The 26,329-nt window shown below is 35.9% G+C and overlaps 1 protein-coding gene across 1 annotated transcript in view; it reads left to right on the forward strand.

Annotated features, from left to right (window-relative positions):
- The window catches only part of DPP10 (dipeptidyl peptidase like 10), an 833,411-nt gene that overhangs the window by 736,198 nt on the left and 70,884 nt on the right, over positions 1 to 26,329 (forward strand). Inside the window, exons 10-12 of the mRNA XM_003405871.3 lie at positions 5,226 to 5,323; positions 15,613 to 15,736; positions 21,303 to 21,341. Coding sequence (XP_003405919.2) covers positions 5,226 to 5,323; positions 15,613 to 15,736; positions 21,303 to 21,341 — 261 coding nt within the window. The remainder of the gene's footprint in view (positions 1 to 5,225; positions 5,324 to 15,612; positions 15,737 to 21,302; positions 21,342 to 26,329) is intronic.

Below are 26,329 nucleotides of genomic sequence, written 5' to 3' on the forward strand. Positions count from 1 at the left end.
AAAACTTTGTGCAAATATAAAAATCTAATTGTCTATTAAGATAATGAACTTATGGAATGCCTCACAGCTGAATTTTGGAGGCAGCCTGATATTTTATTGAGCTGTTCACTTTATGCCTAAAAACTGTCCCCATTGGTACACAGGTATACAATTTTTAATTTGTGTTCAAGTAGAAGATAATTAGGATGTAAGCAGTCCTTTACAGGTATAAGCTTATAGTGTTACTGACATGAAAAAAAAAAACTGCCTTAAATGTTATGTAGTAATTAAGACAACAGGACGCAAAAGAAAGTAAGTTTGTGTTATGGTTCTGGTTCTCAGAATAAATTTCAGTGTCATTTTGGGTATGTTACTTGAATTTTCAAAGTCTCATTATTCTCTACTCTGGTTAAAAAAATGTGCTTTTCTTGTAACAAATGGATTGTTTTGACACGTTCTTACTTAAGCCATAAACTTTCAAAAGCGGTGCTTTAGAAATTGAAGTAACTCAGAGTTCATACTAAATTGTGCTTCCAATTAAACTAGATTAAAATGAGTGCCGCAAATACCTGATGTGGTTAGATACACTAATGAAATACTTACACTCCACAAATGTATTTGTATTTTACTTAATTCCGCCCGATTCAGGACTCATAAAATAGCCTGTCATTAGCAACTCAGCACAGTAGAGATGCACAGTTCTATCTCAGTAACCTCAGGTTGATCTTCTTAATTAAAACATTATCTTGTTTAATGACAATTTACTTGCCAGTAAAATAAGGTTAATTATTATCGAGGCTTGGGTTTCAGAATCACAGAGGAGAGAGTTCTGTGCATTTGCAGTCTTTGTGGCAAATGTGACTGTAAAAAGCAAATAATGAACTCTGCTAATTTGCAAAGTATTGAAACAATTTCAAATATTAAAAGGTACAAATGAACTTGCATTGTGCACTTAACATCAAAACTCCGCGCAAATATAAAAACCTAGTTGTCTATTAAGATAATGAACTCATGGAATGCCTCACAGCTGAATTTTGGAGACAGCCTGATATTTTGTCGAGCTGTTCGCTTTATGCCTAAAAACTGTCCCCGTTTGTACACAGGTATACAATTTTTAATTTGTGTTCAAGTAGAAGATAATTAGGATGTAAGCAATCCTTTATAGGTATAAGCTTATAATGCTACTGACCTGAAAAAAAAAAAAAAAAGACTGCCTTAAAAACATGCTAATAACTATGTATGTATCTGTCAAAGTCTGTCATAAAATTATGCATCATTGTTGAAATTTCACAGAAAGATCAAATTGAACTTAATTTCTTTGTTTCATTAACCAGTGTATTGGATCATAAAGATAGAAACACGGCTTATCACTAATTAAAAAATAAGATTTTGTATTTTAATAACTATCAGTTTTTGCTGTTCATCATAATGTTCAACCATGACCACTATTCATTTCCAAATTTCCCATCATTTTTGAGTATCAATTCACAAATGTGCACAATTCTAGGCACTCTATATAAATCATCTGTGTTAGTCCACGTAACAAACCTACCAGATATCTTTATCTACAGAAAGGAAATTGTCTTTGGCGCAACACTTCTGACCTATGACCCATTCCTAGAGAGGTGTTGGTTTTATCTTTGACAATTGAATAATACTTGAGGATCTTTACCAGCCTGCCCATAGTCACATATTAAGTAAGTAACTGTCAAAATTTGAACATGGATATCTCTGACTCATAATTTAAGCCAAACTAGTTCTAAAAATGTGGTCCCCGTACCAGCAATATCACGGGGGAACTCAACTTGCTACAAAGGCAAATATATATGTGTGTGTGTGTTACTGTGTGTGTGTGCCAGTGTTTTATAACATTTTGCCTACTAATTACCTGGGAATCTTGTTAAGGCACAGATTTTGGAGCCCATGCCCAGAGATCCCGATCCAGTATGTCTGAGGTGAAGCTCATGTATTTGCATTTCTAAGATTCCATGTGATACTGCCACTGCGCGTCCAGGGACCCCATTCTGAGTGGCAATGATAGATATTGGGACCCAGCTCTAAATCAGAACCTACAGGATAAATCAAGAAAAATGAATATACTAAAAAGAAATGAAGAAAGTCAACATTTTCAGGGAGGAAAAATGACAGCTGAAAAACAATAGTGATAAGAAAGGGCTTTTCTTTTTGTGTGTGTTGTTGTAAATATATCTATCACACAACTTTGGCCAATTCAACTTTTTACAGTTATATGACTTATTGACAGCAATTCCATTAAAAAACTGAGCAACGCTACCCTTAACCAATGCAATTTTTATCATCAATATAAACTGAAATTTAGTACTCCATAAGCAGCAACCCCTCCTTTCCCCCTCCCTCTTGCCTTTGGTAAAAACTGAGAAACTTTGCCTGTTTTCGTCTTTTTATATAAATGAGGTCATACAATATTTGTCCTTTTATGATTGGTTTATTTCCCTCGGCATAGTGTCTTCAAACTCCACCCATATCGTAGCATGTATCAAGACTTCATTTCTCTTACTGGCTGAGTAGTATTCCATTGCACATATGTACCACATTTTGTTTATCCATTCATCCTTCGAAGGGCATGTAGGTTGTTTTCACCTTTTGGAGTAGTTGCTGAAGTTGCTTATGGCATTTGGGTCCTTGGTTTGGAGGGTTAGGGTCATGGTTTCATGGGAAATCCCAGTTAATTGGCCTAATAATGTGTTTAGTACTTGTGTTTTACCTCCTAGTTTGTTGCATAATGCCTGGGGTATTAAAAACTTGCAAGCCTCTTTGAAAGAAATTACTGCAACTCCATTTATATTGGTCAGTATAATCTGGAAGGGAACAAAATTTGCATCTGTGAATTTCTTATATGTCTCTAAGGAAACTGTAATGAGCCATCCTGTAAAACTAAAATATGAATTATTTCCTCCAAAAAAAAAAAAAACTTGCAATGGCCATTCAAGGTACAACAACTGCTTTCTATTCACCTGGAGTAACAGAAGGAGAGTCAGGAATAGGAGAAGGAATTGGAATGTGTGGCTAATTGCCTCCATGAACAACTGCCTCCTTTGCCATGAGACCAGAAAAACTGGATGGTGTCTGGCTACCATTACTAAACACTTTGGTTAAAGATTCTATAGAAGAATCCTGATCAAAAGGGGAGAAATGAAGAATTTCAAATTCTCATGGGCTCCAGATTTTCTGGAGCCATGGAGGTTGGATAAACCTCTGAAACTGTTGCCCTGAGATAATCTTTAAGCTTTAAACTTAAATTAAACCAAAAACATCCTCTGAAATCTTCTTAAAACCAGACTAATTAACTAGCAAAGAGTGACCACCTTGACAATCATATTTTCTTAAGATCTACCTGTATAGGATCAAACTGACAATAGCAACTGGAGAGATTAGATGGGAAACTTAGGGAGCAGTGAATTTATGTTAATCAGGGAGCAGCAACCTGAAAAAGGAGAGTGAGAATGGTTGCACAACTTGAAGAATATAATCAATGTCACTGAATTTTACATGGAGAAATTGTTGAATTGAATTGGTGTTTATTCTCAACAATAAAAAAAATAAAATAAATTATTAAAAAAAGAAGGGGACTTTCTAAATGTGATCCAAAAAAAAAAAAAAAAAAAACCCAAATCCATCATCGTCAAGTCAATTCTGACTCATAGCAACCCTATAGGACAGAGTAGAGCTGCCCCAAAGCGTTTCCAAGGAATGCCTGGTGGATTTGAACTGCCGACCTTTTGGTTAGCAGCTGAATTACTAACCACTGTGCCACTAGCTCTCTAAGTGTGGTAGAAGGCTCAATTATTCAAGACAAATGTGCACAGAAACCAGAGGTTCCCGAGCAATGAAACTAGCATCTTTTGATACCCGAAGAAAACAGTCCTTGAGCAGATATCACTGATAATTGGTCGAACGTATGATATTGTTTCTGCTTCTCATTTGGCTCTGGATTTTGCCAACAACAAATCCTTGAGCATGGAATCAGTTTTATCATTCTCTGTAGATTTTCTCAAGGTCTTTTTACTCGACTCACTTTTAATTTCCTCTTCTTCCTCTGCATATGTCATATAGTCGTCTCTTAAAGCATCAGTCATATCACAGTGACAATGGAGAACTGTTTAGGAGCACACTGACACACAAGAATAAGTGATTCAGTAAATCACTTATTCATTTGCACATTCATTCAACAAATGGCTACTAATGTTTGGAAATGCTTGCGATATGTTGGTGAAATTTCCAATACCTGCCCTTAAGACCTCATAGTATATTTAGAAAAACTTTAGGGGACTGTCTGGGAATGAACTGAAGTAAAACTATGGCATTTCAGTGAAACATGGTCTGGGTTTAAATACTGGCTCCCTCAGTTACTAGATACTTGAATATTTCACATTGCGTGATTTGTGTAGCATCTCCATTTTCACCTAGAAAATGACCATAAGTATCTTAGGACTGTAGTAGAGACATTTAACGAGATAATTCATGTAACGCCTTCAACTCATACTATGTGTTAGGTGGTTAACACCACCTAACGCCAACAGCAAAGGCATGTGCCTGGTGCATAGTACCTACTATGTGTGCTAGTTATTATTTAATGAAATGTTGATTCACTGCACTCAAATTTAACACTGCCTTCCTTCTCTTCCCTCCAAGTGCTTAGTGAGGGCAGTCTACCCATGCCCCATCTCCCCATGACCCAAGGGTCACCTATATAATTATGTCACCCCACCTAGTAATTATTAAAGTTAAAAATAACTCTAGAAGTTAAATGCAATGGAATAAATTAAGTATTGTGAAATTTTAAGAAGGTAACACCTGGATTGACAAGGTTTTCTTTTTCTTTCTTTTTTTAATTAGCCAAGTTGCCTTTCCACTTCACTTTATATCCTGTAATGTGGGTAGCTGTTTGATCTAGTTGCTTCGTAAAGCCAGCTTTTCTGGTGCCATTCTAGGAAAAGAACACAGTAGCACTTTCTAATGAATAAAGTCATCATGATTTTCTGTCACTTTTAATTGTCTTTGACTAAAATGCCTGAGAAGCAGCAATTTGCAAAAACAATGCAAAGCAATCAAGTAGTTGAATTTAAAAATCATTTCTACTTTAGAGAAATTAAGCTTTCGTTTCCCCTCTAACACAAAAAAGTAAAGGAATCAAAACGCAATCACTTTGTTTCTCAATATATTCTACTGCTTTATGTATTTTCCTTACAATTTTCGTTTTCTCAAAGGCAGGTCAAGTGAATCCAACAATAAAATTATATGTTGTAAACCTATATGGACCAACTCATACTTTGGAACTGATGCCACCCGACAGCTTTAAATCAAGGTAGGCAATTTCAATTTCACTTTTACAGAGAAGTAGATGTTTTCACTCCAATTATCACTTCGTTGCAATTTAGAGAGAGATGCGATCAGCTCAATGAATCCACTTGAAAATAGAACTGAGGTTGCCTCTATTAGTTCAGAAATGAAGTAATTCCAGTTCTTTGGCTGTTGCCAGGAACCATTTACAATTTCAAAGTGATTAGCAGCACTACAAAATGACTCAAGATACTGAGAACCAGGCCTTTTGCAGAATAAGTGACAGAGCAATGGGGACAAAGGATAATTTTCCATTGAATTTTCCTCCCGAAAATAGTTTCTCCATTTTTTACACAGTGCTCTTTAAAATAGTTTCTCAAAGATTCATGGATTTTTTCCAACTTTCTCCCCACAGCTATCCAGTGACTTCTTAGCATTCTTCTCCATGCAGAAAAAACTTTGTTTAAAAAAAATCAGACATAAGAAGTCTTGTTATTTAAGAAATTTGATTAGGGGTGACATCTTGCGACAATGGTGAGATGACTGGTTCAAATAGAAAGTCCACTCAAATGCTGAGTCATTGACATATTTAGGAAAATTTCACCAAGCTTGGAAATTTTCACAAATAGTGCAACCTATAGTATATAGAAATATTCTCTAAATGAAAAGGTAAAAAAAAAAAAGAAGTGGAAAGATTACACTGAAAGAACCTTCATTAACTACCTAATATAAACTGTTCTTTTTTACTGATGGGAGTAATGGGGATCAGTAGTGTGTTTAAAACGATTGGTGTAGAAGATTAAGACTATTTGGTAGCATAGGTAGAAAATAAGGGAAGGCCTCTTTGATTGAGTTACACAGCATTTCATCTTTGTTGTGTTGGAAGACCTTAAAGGTCCACCTGAATTGACATATGTAATACAGTTCGCTGTTGTTGGGTGCCATCGAGTCGGTTCTGACTCATAGTGACCTTATGTAAGACAGAACGCGACATTGCCTGTGCCATCCTCACAGTCATTGCTATGCTTGAGCACATTGTTGCGGCTGCTGTGTCAATCCTTCTCATGGAGGGTCTTCCTCTTTTTCACTGATTCTGTACTTTACTATACTTTACCAAGCCTGATATCCTTCTTTAGGGACTGGTCGCTCCTGATAATATGTCCAAAGTACATGAGATGAAGTTTTACCATCCTTGCTTCTAAGGAGCATTCTGGCTGTGCTTTTTCCAAGACAGATTTGTTCATTCTTCTGGCAGTCCATGGTATATTCAATATTCTTTGTCAGCGTCATAGTTCAAATACATCAATTCTTCTTTGGTCTTCCTTATTTATTGTCCAGCTTTCACAGGTATAGGAGACAACTGAAAATACCAGGGCTTGGGTCAGGTGCACTTTAGTCCTCAAAGTGACATCTTTGCTTTTTAACACTGTATTCAGGTCTTTTGTAGTAGGACTGGTCAAATGGAATACAAATTTCTGTTTCTGAGCTCGGTCTTCCAGCCTTGAAGGATTTAGTAACAAATGAAACAATTATGGAAACTGACATTTTATGTGATTCTTAATTCTGATTCTTGTTTTCCTCTGATTTGTTTAATGTTCTGAATTAACAGGATAGAGAACTAGCCTAGCAGTGTTAGCTGTATCTTCACCACTATCTTATTGTGTGACCTTGGGCAAGGCACTTCAAGCCTTTGTGCCTCAATCTGCTAACCTTTAAAGGAATCAGACACATCATTTCTAATTTTCATCAATTTTTTAAAAATAATCTTTAAAGTAGGAACAATTTACCACATTCAGTTTTCTTTCTAACACAAGGTAGTGATTCCAGATGTTGAATTTGTTACACAAGAAGGTTTCCAATGAATTCACAAGATGGGATATTGCAGAGTGTCGTTAAATACAAAAATATCTAAAGGCAGAATCCGTTGCCATCTATTCAGTATCAATTATCTGTATACCTCTTTATTCTTTGAAGTAAAATATGACCAAATTAGTCACCCATTGCAAAGTCTAGTAAACAGGCTAATATACTGTGTCCACTAAGAGCACGGAAAAAAACTGGGAAGAAAAAACCCTTAGATGTAGTGCAGGCATATTGGTTTAGCAATGAATTTGATCTTCAATTTGTAGAAAGTCATGTAATATCTTATCTAAATAATATGTGACGTAGCGGTTAAGTGCTATGGCTGCTAACCAAAAGGTCGGCAGTTCGAATCCGCCAGGCACTCCTTGGAAACTCTATGGGGCAGTTCTACTCTGTCCTATAGGGTCACTATGAGTGGGAATTGACTCAACAGCAGTGGGTTTGGGATATAATATGTATAGCAATTTTTCTCCTTCTGCCCTATGGCGTTATGTAAGTACCAATTGAGTCGTGAAACGCATCAAAGTATAAACTAAAAATCAAAATTAAAACCTGGTCTGTTCACATATTTCCCATGCTTCAGTGTTAGAGAACTTCATGTCCTTCTTCATTCATTCCTACTGAAAGCTCATAGAAAAGAAGGGTAATCAATGGATTTTATAACAACTGCATCTAGCCACTCTGAGCACAGGTATTACATGAATGGGCCCAGAGGCTCTTAAAAACATGAACAAAATAGATACAATCCATGGTGTGGGTGGGGGAGGGGGAAGCTGCATTCACCTACCTGCATAGAAGATAGAGAAAAAAAAAACTATTCTTTTTCTTTGATTTTAAGATTAGCAATATAATATTTGATATTAATTCTTGAGACATGGAAATTTGCTAGGAAGCTTTCATGCCCTCCTAGTTAGATACATGCTTGCGACCTATAAGGGCATATGATTTTTCAAAATCTATCCATCAGAGTACTAGAAATAAAAACATGACACAGTAAAAAGGAGTAATGGAAATGTAGCTAAGGACTATTAACAAAAGTGTGTGCAATACTAACTAAGGAGAAACTGACAAGGAATTGGGAAACAACATAGAGTCTGCAACGCAGAAAGCTAATACTGCCCAGGACTGAAGGGACAAACTGGCGGTCACACTTAGGAAACCTGCTGTGGCCTGTATTTGTAGAGCAGGAAGGAGGAGTAGCAGCTGAATACTTCAGTAGTATTAGTACCCCATGATCTCCAAGCCATATCAAATTATTTTTATTTTCTAAAATGTAAAAATATGTAAATTGAGTCATTACTAACATACTTTACTTATGCCTGTTAAGGCCACCAAATGCCTTCTCTTCATTCTTTTTGGAGTTTGCGTTTTCTTGACATTATCTATATCATTTGAGATACTTTCTAGAAGCTCAATAATAGAATACCCCCCAAATTAATTTACTCTATAATAGTTTACAATTTTACTCTTTTTTGGTATCCTAGAAAATATCTGCTCTATAGCTTTATATTCCTTCAGATTATATGTATAACGGCATTCAGTAAGTAAACCATGTTCTATTCCTCAGTGCAGGTACAAAAAGTCTTTTTCTCCTTTTTAGTACTGCCTACTTTCCTGAACTTTATATACGACAATCCCTTAGCTTTCTTCTTTCTAATAAAACTACCCAATAGGAGTACCTGGGTGGCTCAAACGGCTAATCACTTAACTACTAGCCGAGAGGTTGGCAGTTTGAACCCACCCAGAGGCACTCAGAAGACAGACCTGGCAATCTACTTCTGAATGCTCACAGCCGTGAAAATCCTATAAAGCCCAGTTGTACTCGGCACACGTGGGGTCTCCAGGAGTCAGAATTGACTCCATGACAGCTAACAACAACAATGACAAAAATAACATTCAGATATATTTATATGTGCATTAAGATAAATAAACTTTTTTTTTTTTTCCCGACAAGTTAATTTATAAACTATATTCCCTGATCCTCACTCCAGAGAACAAGGTGTGTTTTAAAGTTGAAGGTCTTTGGTCATTTGTTTTGGTCCCTTGATTTTAATTTGGTTGAGTTAGTTGATTCATTGAGAGTAACCAGTGTTTATAACTATATTAGAAAAAGGCTCCCAAGCTAGTATCAACATTCAGTAGAACTTCCCTTTCAATCAAACATTCATACTCTAGTCAAAGAATATAAATTTTAACTTTTTATGGTTTTAAAAAGAAATTATGAGGGTAAAAATAACCTGGTGAAAGACGCAATTTATTTATTTTTTACATTATTTTCACCATTCCTTCTCCATTCACTTGGCTTTTTTATTTATTCTTGATTCAGGTAAAGGACTATTCAGCAAACAAGTAAAACTTTTCTTCAGTTATAGTTCAGTTCATTCTCTTGCCTTTGTTTGAATCCTGGTCTGTATTGATTCTGAATGGAGCACAGTAGGAACTGACATAATGCTCCTTGTTGAGTATTCCACGCCCAGTGGGGGTTAGGTACATCATCTCATCTGAAGGGAAAGAAATATCTTGCAAATTGTTAAACTAAGAGTTCAAGGTATTATGAGAATTCATGCTTTTATTGGAAATTTTGGGAATGGATTTGAAGACATACAATTAAGTTTTAATGGAAAACATTTAATTTTTTTTTGTGATAATGACTCCTGTAGATTTCTCCACGAATCAGGTAGGTGTCACACTATTTCTTGGGAGCGATGCACTATCTTTTGTGTTCAGATATCTCTTGACTGCAGAATGAAGGCAGTGCTTTGTTTCTTATTATTTTGTAGATTCAGTTTCTCATTATTTTGTATTATTTTGATCAATTGAAATCTTTCTGTGGTCACTGGCCTTCTGTAGTCAATTGTTCTTGGTCTGCATCGCTGGCATGGCACTCACTCTGGGCCTTATTCTTGCCCTGCATCATTGCCATGCTTTCCCTTTCCATCTCACGAAAGTATGACTGGCCTACATCTCATATTCTTTGAATGAATCTCTGAACCTTCCAAGAAAATATAATTCACACCTTTATCTGTGTTCCTCGAAGTGTCCTAAATTACCCTCTTTCAATAATGCATACTTGTTAGGAGAAGTTTTGTTAGGGTACTAGAGTTCCTGGACAAAAACCAAAAACCATAAAGGTGATCCCGCTGAATGCAGAAATTATTGAACAATATCATTTATATCACATGCAAACAAAATTTTGCTGAAGATCATTCAAAAGTGGCTGCAGCAGTACATTGACAGGGAACTGCCAGAAATTCAGGCCAGATTCAGAAGAGGACATGGAACAAGGGATATCATTGCTGATGTCATATGGACCCTGGCTGAAAGTAGAAATTACCAGAAGGATGTTTACCTGTGTTTTAATGACTATGCAAAGGCACTCCACTGTCTATCGTAACAAATTACAGATAATATTGCCTAGAATGGGAATTCCAGAACACTTAATTGTGCTCATGAGGAACCTGTACACAGATCAAGAAGCAGTCATTCAGACAGAAAGAGGGGATACTGTGTGGTTTAAAGTCAGGAAAGGTATGCGTCAGGGGTGTATTCTTTCACCATACCTATTCAATCTGTATGCTGAGCAAATAATATGAGAAGCTGGACTATATGAAAAAGAAGGGGCATCAGGATGGGAGGAAGACTCATTAGCAATCTGTGTTATGCAGATGACACAACCTTGCTTGCTGAAAGTGAAGAGGACTTGAAGCACTTACTAACGAAGATCAAAGACCACAGCCTTCAGTATGGATTGCACCTCAACATAAAACAAAAATCGTCACAGCTGGACCAAAAAGCAACATCATGATAAACGGAGAAAAGTTTGAGGTTGTCAAAGATTTCATTTTACTTGGATCCACAATCATCAGCCATGGAAGCAGCAGTAAAGAAATCAAAAGATGCATTGCATTGGGCAAATCTGCTACAAAGAACCTCTTTACAGTGTTGGAAAGCAAAGATGTCAAATTGAAGATTAAGGTGCGCCTGACTCAAGCCACGGTATTTTCAATTGCATCATAAGCATGTGAAAGTTGGACTATGAATAAGGAAAACCAAAGAAGAATAGACACTTTTGAATTGTGGTGTTGGCAAAGAATATTCAATATACCAAAGACTGCCAAAAGAAAGAACAATTCTGTCTTAGGAGAAGTACAACCAGAATGCTCCTTAGAAGCAAGGATGACAAGACTGCATCTTATATACTTTGTACATGTTGTCAGGAGGAATCAGTCCCTGGAGAAGGACATCATGCTTGGTAAAGTAGAGGGTCATCGGAAAAGAGGAAGAACCTCAAAAAGATGGATTGACACAGTGGCTGCAACAATGGGCTCAAGCGTAACAATGATTGTAAGCATGGCACAGGACCAGGTAGTGTTTCATTCTGTGGTACACAGGGTCACTATGAGTCAGAACTGACCCGATGGCACCTAACAACAACAGAGTCCCTGAGTGGTGCAAGCATTTAACGTGCTGAGCTGCTAACTGAAAGGTTGGTGGTTTGAATCCACCCAGAGGCATAATAGAATAAAGGTCTGACAATTTACTTTTGAAAAATCAGCCATTGAAAACCCTATGGAGCACACAAACACACATGAGGTCACCACGAGCCAAAATCAGCTTGACAGCCACTATTTTTTTTGTATATTTGCAGGCACTAGCTATGAGTTTGCCACGAGTGCCGTCACATTATACTTCTGAGTAGAAATCCTGGGTTATCTAAAAAAAAAAAAAAAAAACGCAAAGTAACTAATTTATCCAAACATTTTTCTGTGAACACAGAGTAGGGATTAGACAGGGAGCCAGTTAAAACACAGGTTGGTAGCTAACGTACCCGTCTGCTGATGATGGTGGGGCCTCCATTTCAGCATACCCATGTGGGCACTTAGATCTCCTGTTTCAGACCACCCAGCTGATAGAAAGTCTCTGTTGACTTGAGTGCAATCCATCTAACCCACTTGTTTCTGCCTCTGTGGCTCAAGAGATCCTCGATGACTTCCTGGGAAATCCAGAGCCATGGAGACTAGGAACAAGCAGGAAAGCCAGTTATAATGAAGGGACACTTTCACTGGCCCCTGGTTGTGAGACACCAGATTTAATGTGTTCATGAGATGGAATATCTGGAGGACAACCACATCTGCAGCAGGCAGGTCAAAGAAGGGGACATTTCCAGGTAAGGGCACTTCCCTATGCCGCCCCTCAGTTCAGGGGAAGCCTTAGCATTTATAAGCAAGTTAGAATAAGTAGGTATGAATCATAAGGGTATCCTAGGATGCTGGGGCAAGAAATGAAAGAATACAGGATGTGATTAAGTTAGTTGATATCTCTGTGTGTCAAGCTCTACTTTAGCTTCCATCTGAGGCATTTCCAACAATCTACTATGGAAATTTCAATGGTTTTAAATTGCCCTAGTATGGCTCTGCAGATTCAGTTTTTGAGAGAATTCTCACTCTTTTCAAATTGCTCTTATCTGAGCAGCCTTATCCTCAGTGTAGAAAAGTGAGTTCTGTGTTATCTCACGTAAAACTAAGTTTAGCTTATGAACATAAAAAGCACTATGTACTAACCTGCAAGAAGACGATTATTTAATCATGGAGAAGCATAAGGGAATGATCAGATTATTTAGTCAAGTAGAAGTATGACTATAAATTAATGATTTTTAACTTTCAATTTTACATCTAAGTTAGTGTTTCCTTTAAAATAGTTTATTCACCAGTTTTGCACTGGCTGGCTTGTAATTGTTTTCCAAATATCAAATCCTTTTAAAAGTCAAGATTTTCTGTCATGGGTAATAAATATAACCTGTCAAATTCTGCAGAGGCAGTTACAAAGGAGGTGTTCTGGCTACATTTCACGTGAGGGCTATGTTAAGAGCCACAAAACTCGGATGACTATTTAAATTCTGCTTTTTGTTGGTAGTGTTATTTATTTTTAAAATCATTCATGTTAACTTGTCATCATGCTTGGCACAAAATATAATATTATTCAACTTAACTAATTAGAACACATTTATGACTGGGGTTGAGAATCTTCTATATATCTGCCCTGTCTGAATTTTCCATAAATTCTCCTTGATTTTGCATTCTTTGGTTAGCTGTTTACAGTAACCAGACTAAGTTTTACTTTACTTTCAGACAGCATGTTTACCAATTAATCAAAAATATGTATTTTCAGAATAAAGTACTCCATTTAGCTCTTATTTTCCTGAGTGATTATACTACCCACCATCATTTTTTCCATACTAATTTCTCTTGATAAATCCATTAAAGGTTAAAACTTACATTTGTGCTTTTTAATATTCACACTGCCAAACATGGTAATGATTGTACAATAAATCAGCTTAAACAAAACACAGTACAAGTGAACAAGACGTTGTTCTTTTCGTGATACAAGGCACATTGATTTGGGCCCAGACAATGCCTCCAGCAGCTGCTTGCTAGGTTGTCTTGCTAACTCTATTTAGGACACTTCATGTTATGATTCCACTGAGCTTCTAGGCAATTTGAGCTCAGCTGGTTGTGAAAGCTGCCAGATGTCTTGAAGAGATTGTTGAAGAAAATATGGCAGGCTTTGCAGGATGACAAGTTACACTTGCCCTTCTACTGACATCTTCAGTTTGACAGGCTAACAGGTTTACTGAAGGAAGTCGTTACTGCTCAGTAAAGTTAGAAATGTAAGGTGCATGTAGCTGGAAGTCTAACCCAGATGTGTCTAAGGGCAGGTGATTTGTATCACAAGCTTTTTCTGTTGTAGGTTACTTTTTCTACGTCACATAAAAACTAAGTTGATTACAGAGAACCGTGGATGGAGCAGGGGAGCAGTGGAACGCAGACCTCAAACTCTCATAAAAAGACCAGACTTAATGATCTGACTGAGACTGGAGGGACCCCAGAGGTCATGTTCCCCAGACCCTCTGTTAGCCCAAGACTGGAACGATTCATGAAACCAACTCTTCAGACAGGGATTGGACTGGACTATAATATAGAAAATGGTACTGGTGAGGAGTGAACTTCTTGGCTCAAGTAGACACATGAGACTATGTGGGCAGCTCCTGTCTGGAGGGGAGATGAGAAGCCAGAGGAGGACAGGAGCTGGCCAAATGGACAAGGGAATACAGGGTGGAGAGGAGGAGTATGCTGTGACAATTGGGAAAGAGCAGCTAGGGTTACATAGCAAGGTGTGAAAAGTTTTTGTATGAGAGACTGACTTTATTTGTAAACTTTCACTTAAAGCACACAAAAAAAATAAAAAACTAGGCTGACTAGTTTTAAAACCATACTCACGGACATCACCTTACAAGCCATTTCTAAGGCTTCTCATCTTTTCTGAAACTGGGGCAAGTTTGCAGGAAAGTTGTGTTTTGTTCTTTTTAGCAAAAGCTGAATCATTATTAATGATTGCATTTTACTGGGTGTGGATGGGGATTTTGTGACACGTTACGCAAATCTCTAAATGTATAATCTACAGCGTATCAAAGAGAAAAATACATAAAGTTTTCCCAATCTATAACCACCCTGAGTATATCGTAAACCCTATTCCTGAGCATCCTCACTCTACCAACAATACGATAGCATCTCATCCTCTTCAGTTTGATTCCTTCTTTATTTTAAACTGTTTCAAAGAAAGAAGGTATCTACAACTGCAGGGAAAATGTCATGGATAAAAGATTGGCCAGAGCACTTGGTCCAGAACTGACAAAGATCAAAAAATAACATTTACGGCATAGAGCTAATGCAGAAGAAATAATTATGAAGATGAGAAGGAATTTGATTGGTTACTTAATTGATTATTGCCTTTTAATTGGTTATTAATTATAAGTGGTTATTGCCTAACTGATTATTGGGTTTTTTTTAAAGAAATAAAATGAAGCTTAGATGATGTATGGTTGTTTTACAAATCCGTAATTAAGAGACAATCACAAATTTTTTACCAATCTTTTGTTGTTAGGTGTTCTCAAGTCAATTTTTGACTCATAGTGACCCAAAGTGACAGAGTAGAACTGCTCCACAGGGTTTTCTAAGGTCGCAACCTTTAAGGGAGTAGATTGCTAGATCTTTTCTACCATAGAGCCACCGGGTGAGCAACCAAGTGCTTAACTGTTGCACCAGTAGGGTTTCTTAACAAATCTCTATCATCCTGATTTGTTTTTGTTTTTAATTTTTCCATGGATTTATTTTCTTGGAAATAATTCACTCAAATGTATTGCTAAATTTTCTGTATATGTGTATATGTATGTAACAGAGCATGTGTACATAAATGTACACATATATTTATATTAATATATGTGCCTATTTAAAAGATCAGATGTACGTATAGATGCATAAATAGAAGTTAATATGTTTTGGCTTTCTTATAGAGTTCCAGTTATCCTTGCTTATAAAATAACAAGTGTATGTCATTGGTGCTGTACAGAATCTCTGGCTCTAAACATGAATTTTCATTTTGTTTCCAATCTAGAGAATATTATATCACTCTGGTTAAATGGGTAAGCAATACCAAGACAGTGGTAAGATGGTTAAACCGACCTCAGAACATCTCCGTCCTCACAATCTGTGAGACCACTACTGGGGCTTGTAGCAGAGTGAGTACACTATATTTTTATTTTGTGTTGAAAATGAAGTAGTTTATGTTACCCTCCAAAAGGAAATCTGGAAATTGTTTGTACAAAGTCTTCAATATTTAACTTTCCAATTTAGTAGGGGAAAAAAAAAGTTCTATTGAGAGTGTATTCTTTAACCGATAAAGCTCCCATATAAGCAGAAAATATAAACTGAGCTTAAAAAATAAATAAATGAATAGCTATAGAGCATAAAGAGTAATCCAAGTCACGTTAGATTCATTCTCAAATCTGGGACATCTTTTCATATTTTGGCTTTAATTAACTTCAGAAAACGGGCTATTTCTTTCTTGTCTTTTTAAAACACATTCCAAAATTTATTTTTTCCTGTAGTTCAGATTAGTTTTATCAAATCACAGAGATGCCTCTATCCTTAAATGAATAAAGAAGAGTTGAAAGGAAAAAAAATAATATCAAACCATTGTGTTTTGAAAGCAGGTTTTATTTCAATTTCTAATTTTTAAAACTCTGCAATAAATTCTATATGTGTCATTTTTTAAGGTGCTTGCAGAGGTAATCGTGCAATCAGTTTGAATTGCTATCTTATATTATATACCTGGTACTTGAGGAAAGGATCCCAAGATTATTTAACAACTAACATTTTCAAGCTTTCACTCAATCTGCCTCTTGCAAACAACACTTTTAGGCTGATATTTCTCATGAACACACATACAACAATTCCTTGAACACATCACTGCATCGGATCCAGCACTATCAATACAGAATAGTAGTTCATCCTGGCCAAATATATTTGTCCCAGGAACTCAAGGTGGGCTTAATATTGAAAATTAATCGATATGATTCATCATATTAAAAGAACAATGAAAAATAATTAGTAGATACAGAAAAAGCAGAGGACAAAATTCAACACTCAATCATGATAATAAACTTCAAATAAAAGAATAGAAGGAAACATTACCAATCTTAGAAAAAGATATCCATGAATACCCTCAGGAAATATCATAGCTAATGGTGAACTAGTGATCTCAGTCACTTTAAGATCAGGAGTAAGGCAAGAGCATGTACCCTGACTCTTATGTACCCTTTCACTGGAGGTCCTAACCAGAGCAACTTGGCAAGGAATAAATATGAGAATCATTGGTAAGGAAGAAGTAAAATTGTATTTGTGGGTGACATGATTGTGTACATAAAAAGTAAGAAATGTTAACATTTCTTGCATTAAAAGAATGCAAGACAACAGTTTAATATATCACCATCAACTGTGTATTATATTTCCTACTCTTTGATAATTTTTTTTATATAAGAGAGTGTAATTTTCTCATGAACTAGTCAGTCATATATTAGGGATACATGAGAACAATACCTCCAACTTGCTATTAAGTGGATTGGAAAATAAATACACTTCTAGCACTTCTTCATTTGGTTTTGAAAAAGTGTACCTCCACCTTTCTCTCAATTGGCTTAGAAAAAGTAGAGAGAGAAATAGAATGATAAAATAAATGGGGCAAGATACAAACAATGGTAAACATGTGTATGCGGTATGGAGAATTTTTTTGTATGGCTGCTAACCAAAAGATCAGAAGTTCAAATCCACTATGTGCTCCTTGGAAACTCTGTGGTACAGTTCTACTCTGTCCTATAGGGTCACTATGAGTTGGAATCGACTCAATGGCAGTGGGTTTGTTTTTTTCTTGGTTTTGTAACTTCTCTGTACATTTGCACTTATTTTGGAATAAATAATTTTAAAAGAACAAATCTATTTCTATAATTCAATAGAAAGTAAATTAAAATACCATTAAAAGTCTTTAGTACATTAAATACTTTGGAATAAGTTTAACAGTTATTTTGTAAAATTTCAATATTGAAAACTGCATCATTGAGAGGAATTTTAAAAAGGCCTAAATAAATGGAAGCTTTGGCATGTTTTTAATTCAAAGTCTTGTATTTTTAAGCATCAGTTCTACTCAAATTGAACTGTCCTTTCAGTATAATCTCAATTAAAATATCAGTAGGCTCTTTTTGTAGAAACAAAGTGATTGTAAGATTTATATGGAAATTCAAAGGACCTGAAAGAGCCAAAACAATCATGTGAAAAGAACAAAGTTGGAAGAGTCACTACCCAAATTCAAGTGTAACTAGAAGGCCACAGTAATCAAGAGATTCTGGTGTAGGCAGGCATATGGACACTCAATAGATCAATTGAACTGAATAGAGATTGCAAAAATAGATACACATTTATATCATCAGTTGATTTTCAACATAGACTTCAAAGCAATTCCATGAAGGAAAATGGTGCTAGAACAACTAGTATCCATAAGGAGAAAAGAAGAAAAAAAAAAAGTCCGACTGCTATCTCAGACCCTCAGACCATATTCTAAAATTAATTGGACGTAAATCAGTCTTAAATCTGAGAGCTAATACTGGAAATCCCTAAAGGAATATATGGGATTATAACTTCAGTGTCTTCAACAGGCAACAACTTCTTAGAACAGAGGAAGCAATAACCATAAAAAACAAAATATTGGACATCACCAAAATTAGAAACTTCTCTCGCTATGAGTTGGAATCGACTAGACAGCACTGGGTGTTGGGTCATCAAAGACTCTGTCAAGGAAATGAATAGGCAAGCCATACACTGGGAGAAAATGTTTTGCAAAATGTGTATCTGATAAAGGAATAAATAAAGAATTTTCACATCTCATTTTAAAAAAAGTCAAAAGATGTAAACACACTTTTAAAGGAAGATATAGTTATGGCCAATAAACATATGAAAAATGTTCAACATTATTAGACATCAGGAAAATGTAGATTAAAATCACAATAACACTAGATATCCACTAAAATACCAAACCCATTGCCTTCTAGTCCGTTGCAACTCATGGCAACCACATGTGTGTAGACTAGAACTGGACAGCATAGGGTTTTCAAGGCGGTAGCCTTTCAGAAGGTAATCACCAGGCCTTTTTTTCTAGGTGCCTCTAGGTGGTTTTGAACTGCCAACCTTTCAGTTAGTAGTCAAGCTCTTAACCATCTGTGCCATCCAGGTACTCCACATATCCCCTTGTTCTTGTTGTTGTTAGGTGCCATTGAGTTGGTTCCAACTCATAGCAACCCTATAGGACAGAGTAGAACTGCCCTATAGGGTTTCCCAGGAGTACGTGGATTTTGAACTGGCAACCTTTTGGTTAGCAGCCGAGCTCTTAACCACTATGCCACCAGGGCTCCACATACCCATTAGAAGGACTAAAATTAAAAAGAAAAACAATAAAAAAGGTGACAACATCATCTTTTGATAAGGATCTGAAGAACTGGAATTATTCTTTGTTCTGGGAGTATAAAATGGCAGAATTTCTTTAGAAAATGATTTCATAGTTTCTAATAAAGTTAAACATATATACCCTAAACCAAAAACCAAAACCAAACCCACTGCCATTGAGTTGATTCCGTCTTCTAAGACCCATTAATTCCATTCCCGAGTATTTGCACAAGAAATAAAAACATGTATCCACAATCTTTATAGTAGCTTTATTCACGACAGCTAAAAACTGGAGACAACCTAATTACCCATTAGTACAGAATGGATAAAAAATAATGAGGTCTAATTATATATACTATGTTAGTCTACTCAGCAATGGAAAAGCAACAGATTATGGATGCATTCAGTAAAATGAATGAATCTGAAAAACATATGGTATGAAAGAAGCCTTATACAAAAACAGTATATAATGCATGACTTAAATTATCTGAATTTCTAAAATAACCAAAATTAATCTATGGGGAAAGAAACCAGAACAGTGGTTGTCTTTTGGGTACCATGAGGAAGGGGGCATGAAGGATCCTATGGGGAGATGTAAGTGTCCTATATCTCGATGGGATGCGAATGGATTTGTCAAAACTCATCAGATTGTACCCTTAAGATCTGAACGTTTCACTGCTTGTAAATTATACTTCAATATATTTTTAAAACCTAATTTTAAATGGTCTGAAATGAGAAATAAAAAAGCAGAAGTTTCTCTTTGATGGGAATGATTGACGAAGATGTGGAAACAAGAGGTAGTTGAATGGAACATTTATTTATTAGACTGACTGATCCTCTTTACATTTAGCTTGTGCTATTGAGTTCCCAGGTTCATCCTCTCCATCTAGCTAGCTTACAAGCTTTCCCTAGTTATTTGTTAAAGCATTCTGCATGGTTTCTGGTACAACCGGTCACTGAGTCACTTAAAAATTGAAGTACGAAACATATTCTAGTTAATCAAAGAAAGTCCATCACCTTCTCTATATAGAATAATTGAAATGGTTTTTGTTATATACTAGTAACTGCAAGATTATATTAAAAGGGTTCAATAGAACATAGTGATAAAAAACCCTATTGTATTATTGATTTGACAACTTATTGACATGCTATTATATTTCTATTCAATTTCTGGAGGTAAAAAGGCAGTTTACTTTCTGCCATAATTGAAATCATGAGGCAAATAATAGCATGTGAAGTTTTATACTCTCATGAATTCTGAAAATATTGGTGATACAAACAAGCAGAGTCACTGGTATGCATTTTAAGTCTCTGTTTTATAGATACCAAGAAAAGTTATTGCTGAGGTACAGAGAATCAAGGAAATGATTTAGCTAATGTCTGCATGCAGCCCAAATCTATTGATAAGAAAACTCTAAAAAGAGAAAGTGGTCAATTATAATATAATAATAATATAAGTTCAGTAAGAGAAACTAATAAAAAGAAAGAAATTTGTAAAGGTATTACTATTATTAACACTTTGAAGTGAGTACCTATGTAATATATTCTGATGTACTTTTCTTAAATTGTATACTTTTTTATACGTTCGTTTTCTCAGAAAACTACAAGATAGTTCATAATTCATTACATGTGAATGGTATTACTAAAATTTTATTTTATCTGCCTATACATATTATACATATTTAACATTCACATTAGATTAGTCTTTTTTTTTAAGCAGTGTGATTTTGGTTCTGGTCCTTTGAAAGGCCATTTGGAATGAACATATAATTTTGGCATTTCAAATGTCTAATTTTTTTTTTTTTCCCTAAAACTGAAATAGTACTGATAAAAAAAAATAAATAAAAGACAACAACAGAAAAACAACCTATGCTGAAGGGCATATTGAATATTGAACGAATGTCTACCTTTTAATTTTATTCCTGGCTGTTAGCCCAGTTCGTTTGAAGAATTTACAAATCTTGTCCTGATGATGCCTGGAGGTGAAATGAGACACTGGTGTTTCAAAACAGTTTAAGTGAGGTAATCAATCAGAGCTGGGAAATGATCTTCTATCCCTGGAGAAATACTTCTGGGAATTCTGAAAGAATTCACCAAAGAACAAACTTTATAATTAAACTATCATTTAATCCTAATTCTCTACTTATTCGTTTAGTTTAAATCAATAATAACAATGGTATCTCTCATGGTATTTCACCAACTGAAGAGAAAAAAAAAAATGCCTGAAGGATAACAGTGTGAAAAAACTTAATCTATGCTCATTTTGGTCTTTAGATGCTTCACGGGGTTAATTCTTTGGTTTGTTTGTTTCAGAAATTTGAGATGACATCAGATACGTGGCTCTCTAAACAGGTATAGTATATGTAGTATCTTTATGTCACATTTGGCCATGGTGGCCATCCCATTCACCCATTTGTTGTGTGATAACTTTCTCTAAAATTTGTCTCAATAATGTGCCTTTAAAGTTTTGGTATATTTTTCCAAGTGAGTCTTTTCTTTTAAAATATTACTTATAATTTGAGCTGTTTGTGATGTCATCTGTGAAAGGTTGCACTGGTTTTTATGGGACTTAACTTGTAGAATAACTACCAGAGTCCATTTTCAGGATCATTCAGATAAGGTAAACTTTGTAAGAATGAAGGACAAAGCATTGTGAACCATCAAAACTAGGAACCATCAACCTTACTCAAATTATCCAGAAAACTGATAAACCTCTACATAAACTGGTCATGTGGAGATCATTCATGAGGAGATCTTTGAGATGAATACTCCTTTAATTAGAAGGTATATTCTAGTCCATAAAGCTAGTTTGTGCCGAAATGAGGTTGAAATGTAGATGAACGTGATAGAATGACAATACCGAAATATACAACATGAGCTTATTCTGGACATTTCAGAAGGAAATATAAGTAGATTGCCCAAATATGGCTGAGTCCATTTTAATATTAGCCCCATCTGTAGTTTTTGCAAAGGGTAGTGTTTTGTTTGGTTTTGATTTGTTTTGTTTTTTACAGACCTCTTTTATTTTATAGTCTTTCTCTAAGTATTATAGACATCTATGGTTTCAGTTATCACCCGTATATTGATGCCTCCAAACATACAGCCCCAGCCACTATTCTGAGTTCTGAAACATTCGAATTCATGCTGGCATCTCCTCCTATATTTATCAAAGTAACTGCAAACTCCAAAGGTTCAAACTGAACACATTTCTCTTCCAGTCTTATTTTGTCTAGTCACAGAAGTAAATGATATCTGTCCATCTACTGAAACCAGAAACCTAGTAGTCATTCTTGAAACTTTCATCATCCTTATCTACAGTTATAATGCATCAACAAGTTCTTTCATTTCACTTCCAAAGATCTCTCAAGTCAATTTACTTTTCTCCCATTTCACAAACACCATCAAGGTTCAAACTACAGGTACTGAAGTTTTTTCTTAACTGGTGAACTCTCAGCCTCTGAGGCACCTGCCAAGGTGTCCTCCACAGTGCAAACTGAGGGGCCTTTTTAAATATATATCTGATTCTAATTACCGACATCACCGCCATCCTCCCACCCCCAACTCAAAATATTTTTGTCTTTTCCTTATGTTCTTCAGATGAAGACCAACACTGTGAAAGTAGTCTACAGAGATTAAATTGAAAGCTTTTCCAGCTCTGTGTCGTATCATCCTTCCATCCATTTCCTCCATTCCAGCCACATTAGCCCTCTAATGCACCAGGCCTTTGCATGTGCTCTTCCTTCTAAATTGAATTCTATAAACTATTGTCTTATTTGAAGACTATTCGATTTTCAGATCTCACCTAAAGTCACCCACTTAAGACTCCCCAAACCACCCTAACAAAATTATATACCCTAATAAAAGTTGCCTTAAAGTCAAATATAATTTTTTTGTAACCCTTATGTAATTATTTCTGTCATTATTTTACTAAGCACCATGAGGGTGGGAAGATGGACCATTTTTGCTCCCCATTGTAATCCAAATGCCTAATATAAAAAAAAAGACCCTGCTATATCAGAAGAGCGCCAGAAACATTTATTGAATGAATATTTTTTTAAAGCAAAAAAGATTATAAATAGGCTAACCTCTTATTTGTTTGAAGTATAGATATCCTTAACTATATAACCCAAAACCAAACCTGTTGAGATGGAGTTGATTCCGACTCATGGCAACCTTATAGGACAGAGTAGAACTGCCCCATAGAGTTTCCAGGGAGTGGCTGGTGGATTCAAACTTCTGACCTTTTTGGTTAGCAGCCATAGCTCTTAACCACTGCGTCACCAAGGCCTTACACTTATCTATATACCTGCTTATATAGACACATGGGAACCCTGGTGGTCTAATGGTTAAGAGCTATGGCTCCTAACCAAAAGGTCAGCAGTTCAAATCCACCAGGTGCTCCTTGTAAACTCTATGAGGCAGTTCTACTATGTCGTATAGGGTCACTGTGAGTTGGAATTGACGTCAACTTTTTTATGTACAAATGTCTTTATATATTTTGTTTATGTTTCTGTCTACAAACATGGATATCTATTAATATAAACAATTTAATCTTAGGTAGATGAAATTGGAAAAAAGCTAGATTTTTACAGTCAATAATTGACTTCCACCAAATTAAGTTACTGAAAATAAACACACTGAAAAATAAAATGGATATGGATATATTCTGAATAGTCTTGCATTATTAAACCTGTTTTTATTCCTAGTGGCATTCATAATTGTCTAACACATATCTACATAATGCAGGCTCTTCTATGATTATGCTACCTAAGTTTGAATCCCAATCTGTGAATGGTTAATAGATACTTTTTTAAAGCAAAGCAACAAGTTCTCAATTATTCAGTAAGAAAATTCAGTTGGTAGTTTTTCACAGTTGACTTTTTCTCAGAAGCTCTGGGGGAGTTTGTATGAAACACTTAGATAAAATTTAAAGGATGACCACGACCACGGTAGTAGTAATTAGATGAAGCAGATTTCTGAGATAGCAATTATCATGAAATCACTCCTGGGTAGTAGGAAGAACAGAAAGAAGTGGAAATCTTTGGCCTTGCTTTCAAGGGATTTATAGCTGAGGTCACCAGTAAATAATATTTTGCCTTAAAGATGGAGTTTTTATATGCCCACTTCATCACCCTATGTGTCACAAGCACTGACTTGGTTACGGTCATAGAAGTGGATAGTGGATTGTCTCTACTTCCTTCATTTGATTGCAGGGGAGGCTCTGCATGGAGCTGTGTGTTTGTGGCAAGAGATCGTCTAGCTGGAGGAGTCATAAGTCCAGCTTTGCATTTCACATTGCAACCTTCATCTCTTCCTTTTCTGAATCACTTCTAAAACCCCAAAATTGGGGGAGGAGAGATGTGAAAGGGAAAATGCTCAGATACCCCCATTCCATAAAAAAGCACTTCGTTTTTCAATGAAGCATGAGGACAGAATGGCAAGGGAGGAGGCAATAGTTGGAAATAAAGATGACGGATAGGCTGATATCATAAATATCTTTGCCCATTTCTTGCATGCATTCATTCATTCAGCAAGAAAATGGTAAACACCTACTATATCCTATGCAATGTAGCCCAAAAGGGAAATTTAAAACTTAATTACTAATCACCTAGTGAATGAGATCAGCATGCTTAGATGAATATAGTAGAGTATAAGGAAAGCGATGATAGAGGTGAATACAGGGTACTTTTAGAATCTATGAGGTAAGACCCCTAACAAGAGAAATTTGGAAAGGATCTCTGTCCTGTGAGTTGAAATAAAATATGAGTAGAATTTAGAACAGAAAGGGAGACAGAAAGGTTGTTCTAAGCAGGAGAAACCCCATGTTCAGAGGAAAAAAGAGTGATATTTCATAAGGATAAGAGACAAATAGAATTGATAACTCTACTATAGTTGAAAGACGTGATTTGCCCAATTATTCAAATATCCGATCAGTATTGATTATATGCTCAGTAATGCAGTTTTCCAGTCCCTGAGTTGAATATTACTTTAAAGTCTTAGATTGATTACCTGCATTAACTAATACTTTCATACGGGTCAGTGAGATAGAAAGGATGACATTACTCTTATATTAGTATCAAGAACTGTTCGTACTCATGAAATTAGAATCAGACTCCTCAGAGTATTAAAATAGTTATCTATTCACTAAATAATTATTGAGCACAAGCTATGTGACAGTCACTGTACCAGGTCCCAGAAAGACAGCAATGAAATAGATAAGGTTCTTACTTTATGGAACTTACATTCTAGAGGAAGACTGCATGCATGCCTATATACATGCATACAAACATGCATAAAATGTAATAGATCAGATGCTGTTAGGTGATGTGGGAAGCAAAAAGGAAAGTAGGCAGAAGGGGAGGAGCCCTGGTGGCACAGTAGGTAAGCTCTTGACTGCTAACCAAAAAGGTTGGAGATTTGAACCCACCAGCCCCTCTGTGGGAGAAAGATGTGGCAACCTCCTTCCATAAAGATTTATAGCCTTGGATACCCTATGAGGGAGTTCTACTGTGTCCTATAAGGTCTCTATGAGTCAGAAGCAATGGAAAATAAAAGGCAAAGGGGGATAAGGAATGTTGGGTGGGTTGGAGTGATCTTGTTTCTCTGATCGCCCTTTGCATAGAGTGATCAGGGAATACCTCACTGACATTGATTAGATCACAGACATAAAGGAGATAAAAGAAAGAGCCAGACAGTAGGAATGAAAGTGCAAAAGTCCTGGGGCATGTAGGAGCACAGTGACAAAGAAAAACAATGGAAAGAAATGGCATCAGAAAGCTTAGTGAAGGGCTGGTTCATCTAAATAGGCCTTGTAAGGTACTTAAAGACCAAAGAGAAAATCATACACAAGCCTACTTTCATACGATCTTTATTGTCATTCTCACCAGTCCAGCAGGAAAGGATTCAACGCCTAGTCAGCTAAATTCATTTTCTTTATGTCTTCCCTGAAGCAAGTAAAAGCAATCTATATGCAGAGCTTCCATCGTTTAATTTTCAAAAATAATAGTATGGATTTAATGTGCCACTAGAATTGAATTAAAGAAACACTGAATTAGGATTCACAGTTGTGGTGGGCATTTCTGTTTGTGTGTGTGTGTAAGGTGGGCACTGAGGATGGGAAATTGGAATTAAATGATCTCCATTGATTCCTCCAATTTTGGGACATTTTGGTTTTTATATTTCTAGTACATATGTGGATACACCATCAGAAATATACATTCAAGCAATTAGAGCTGCAAAGTGAAAGGTTTTCAGACAATATATTAAATATTGAATGTTATAGAATTTTAGAAATTTTATTAAAAATTGTACTTGCTACACCAGAACAGACGAACATTCAC

The sequence above is a fragment of the Loxodonta africana genome, chromosome 6 (assembly GCF_030014295.1).
Source record: "Loxodonta africana isolate mLoxAfr1 chromosome 6, mLoxAfr1.hap2, whole genome shotgun sequence".
Taxonomy (NCBI): domain Eukaryota; kingdom Metazoa; phylum Chordata; class Mammalia; order Proboscidea; family Elephantidae; genus Loxodonta; species Loxodonta africana.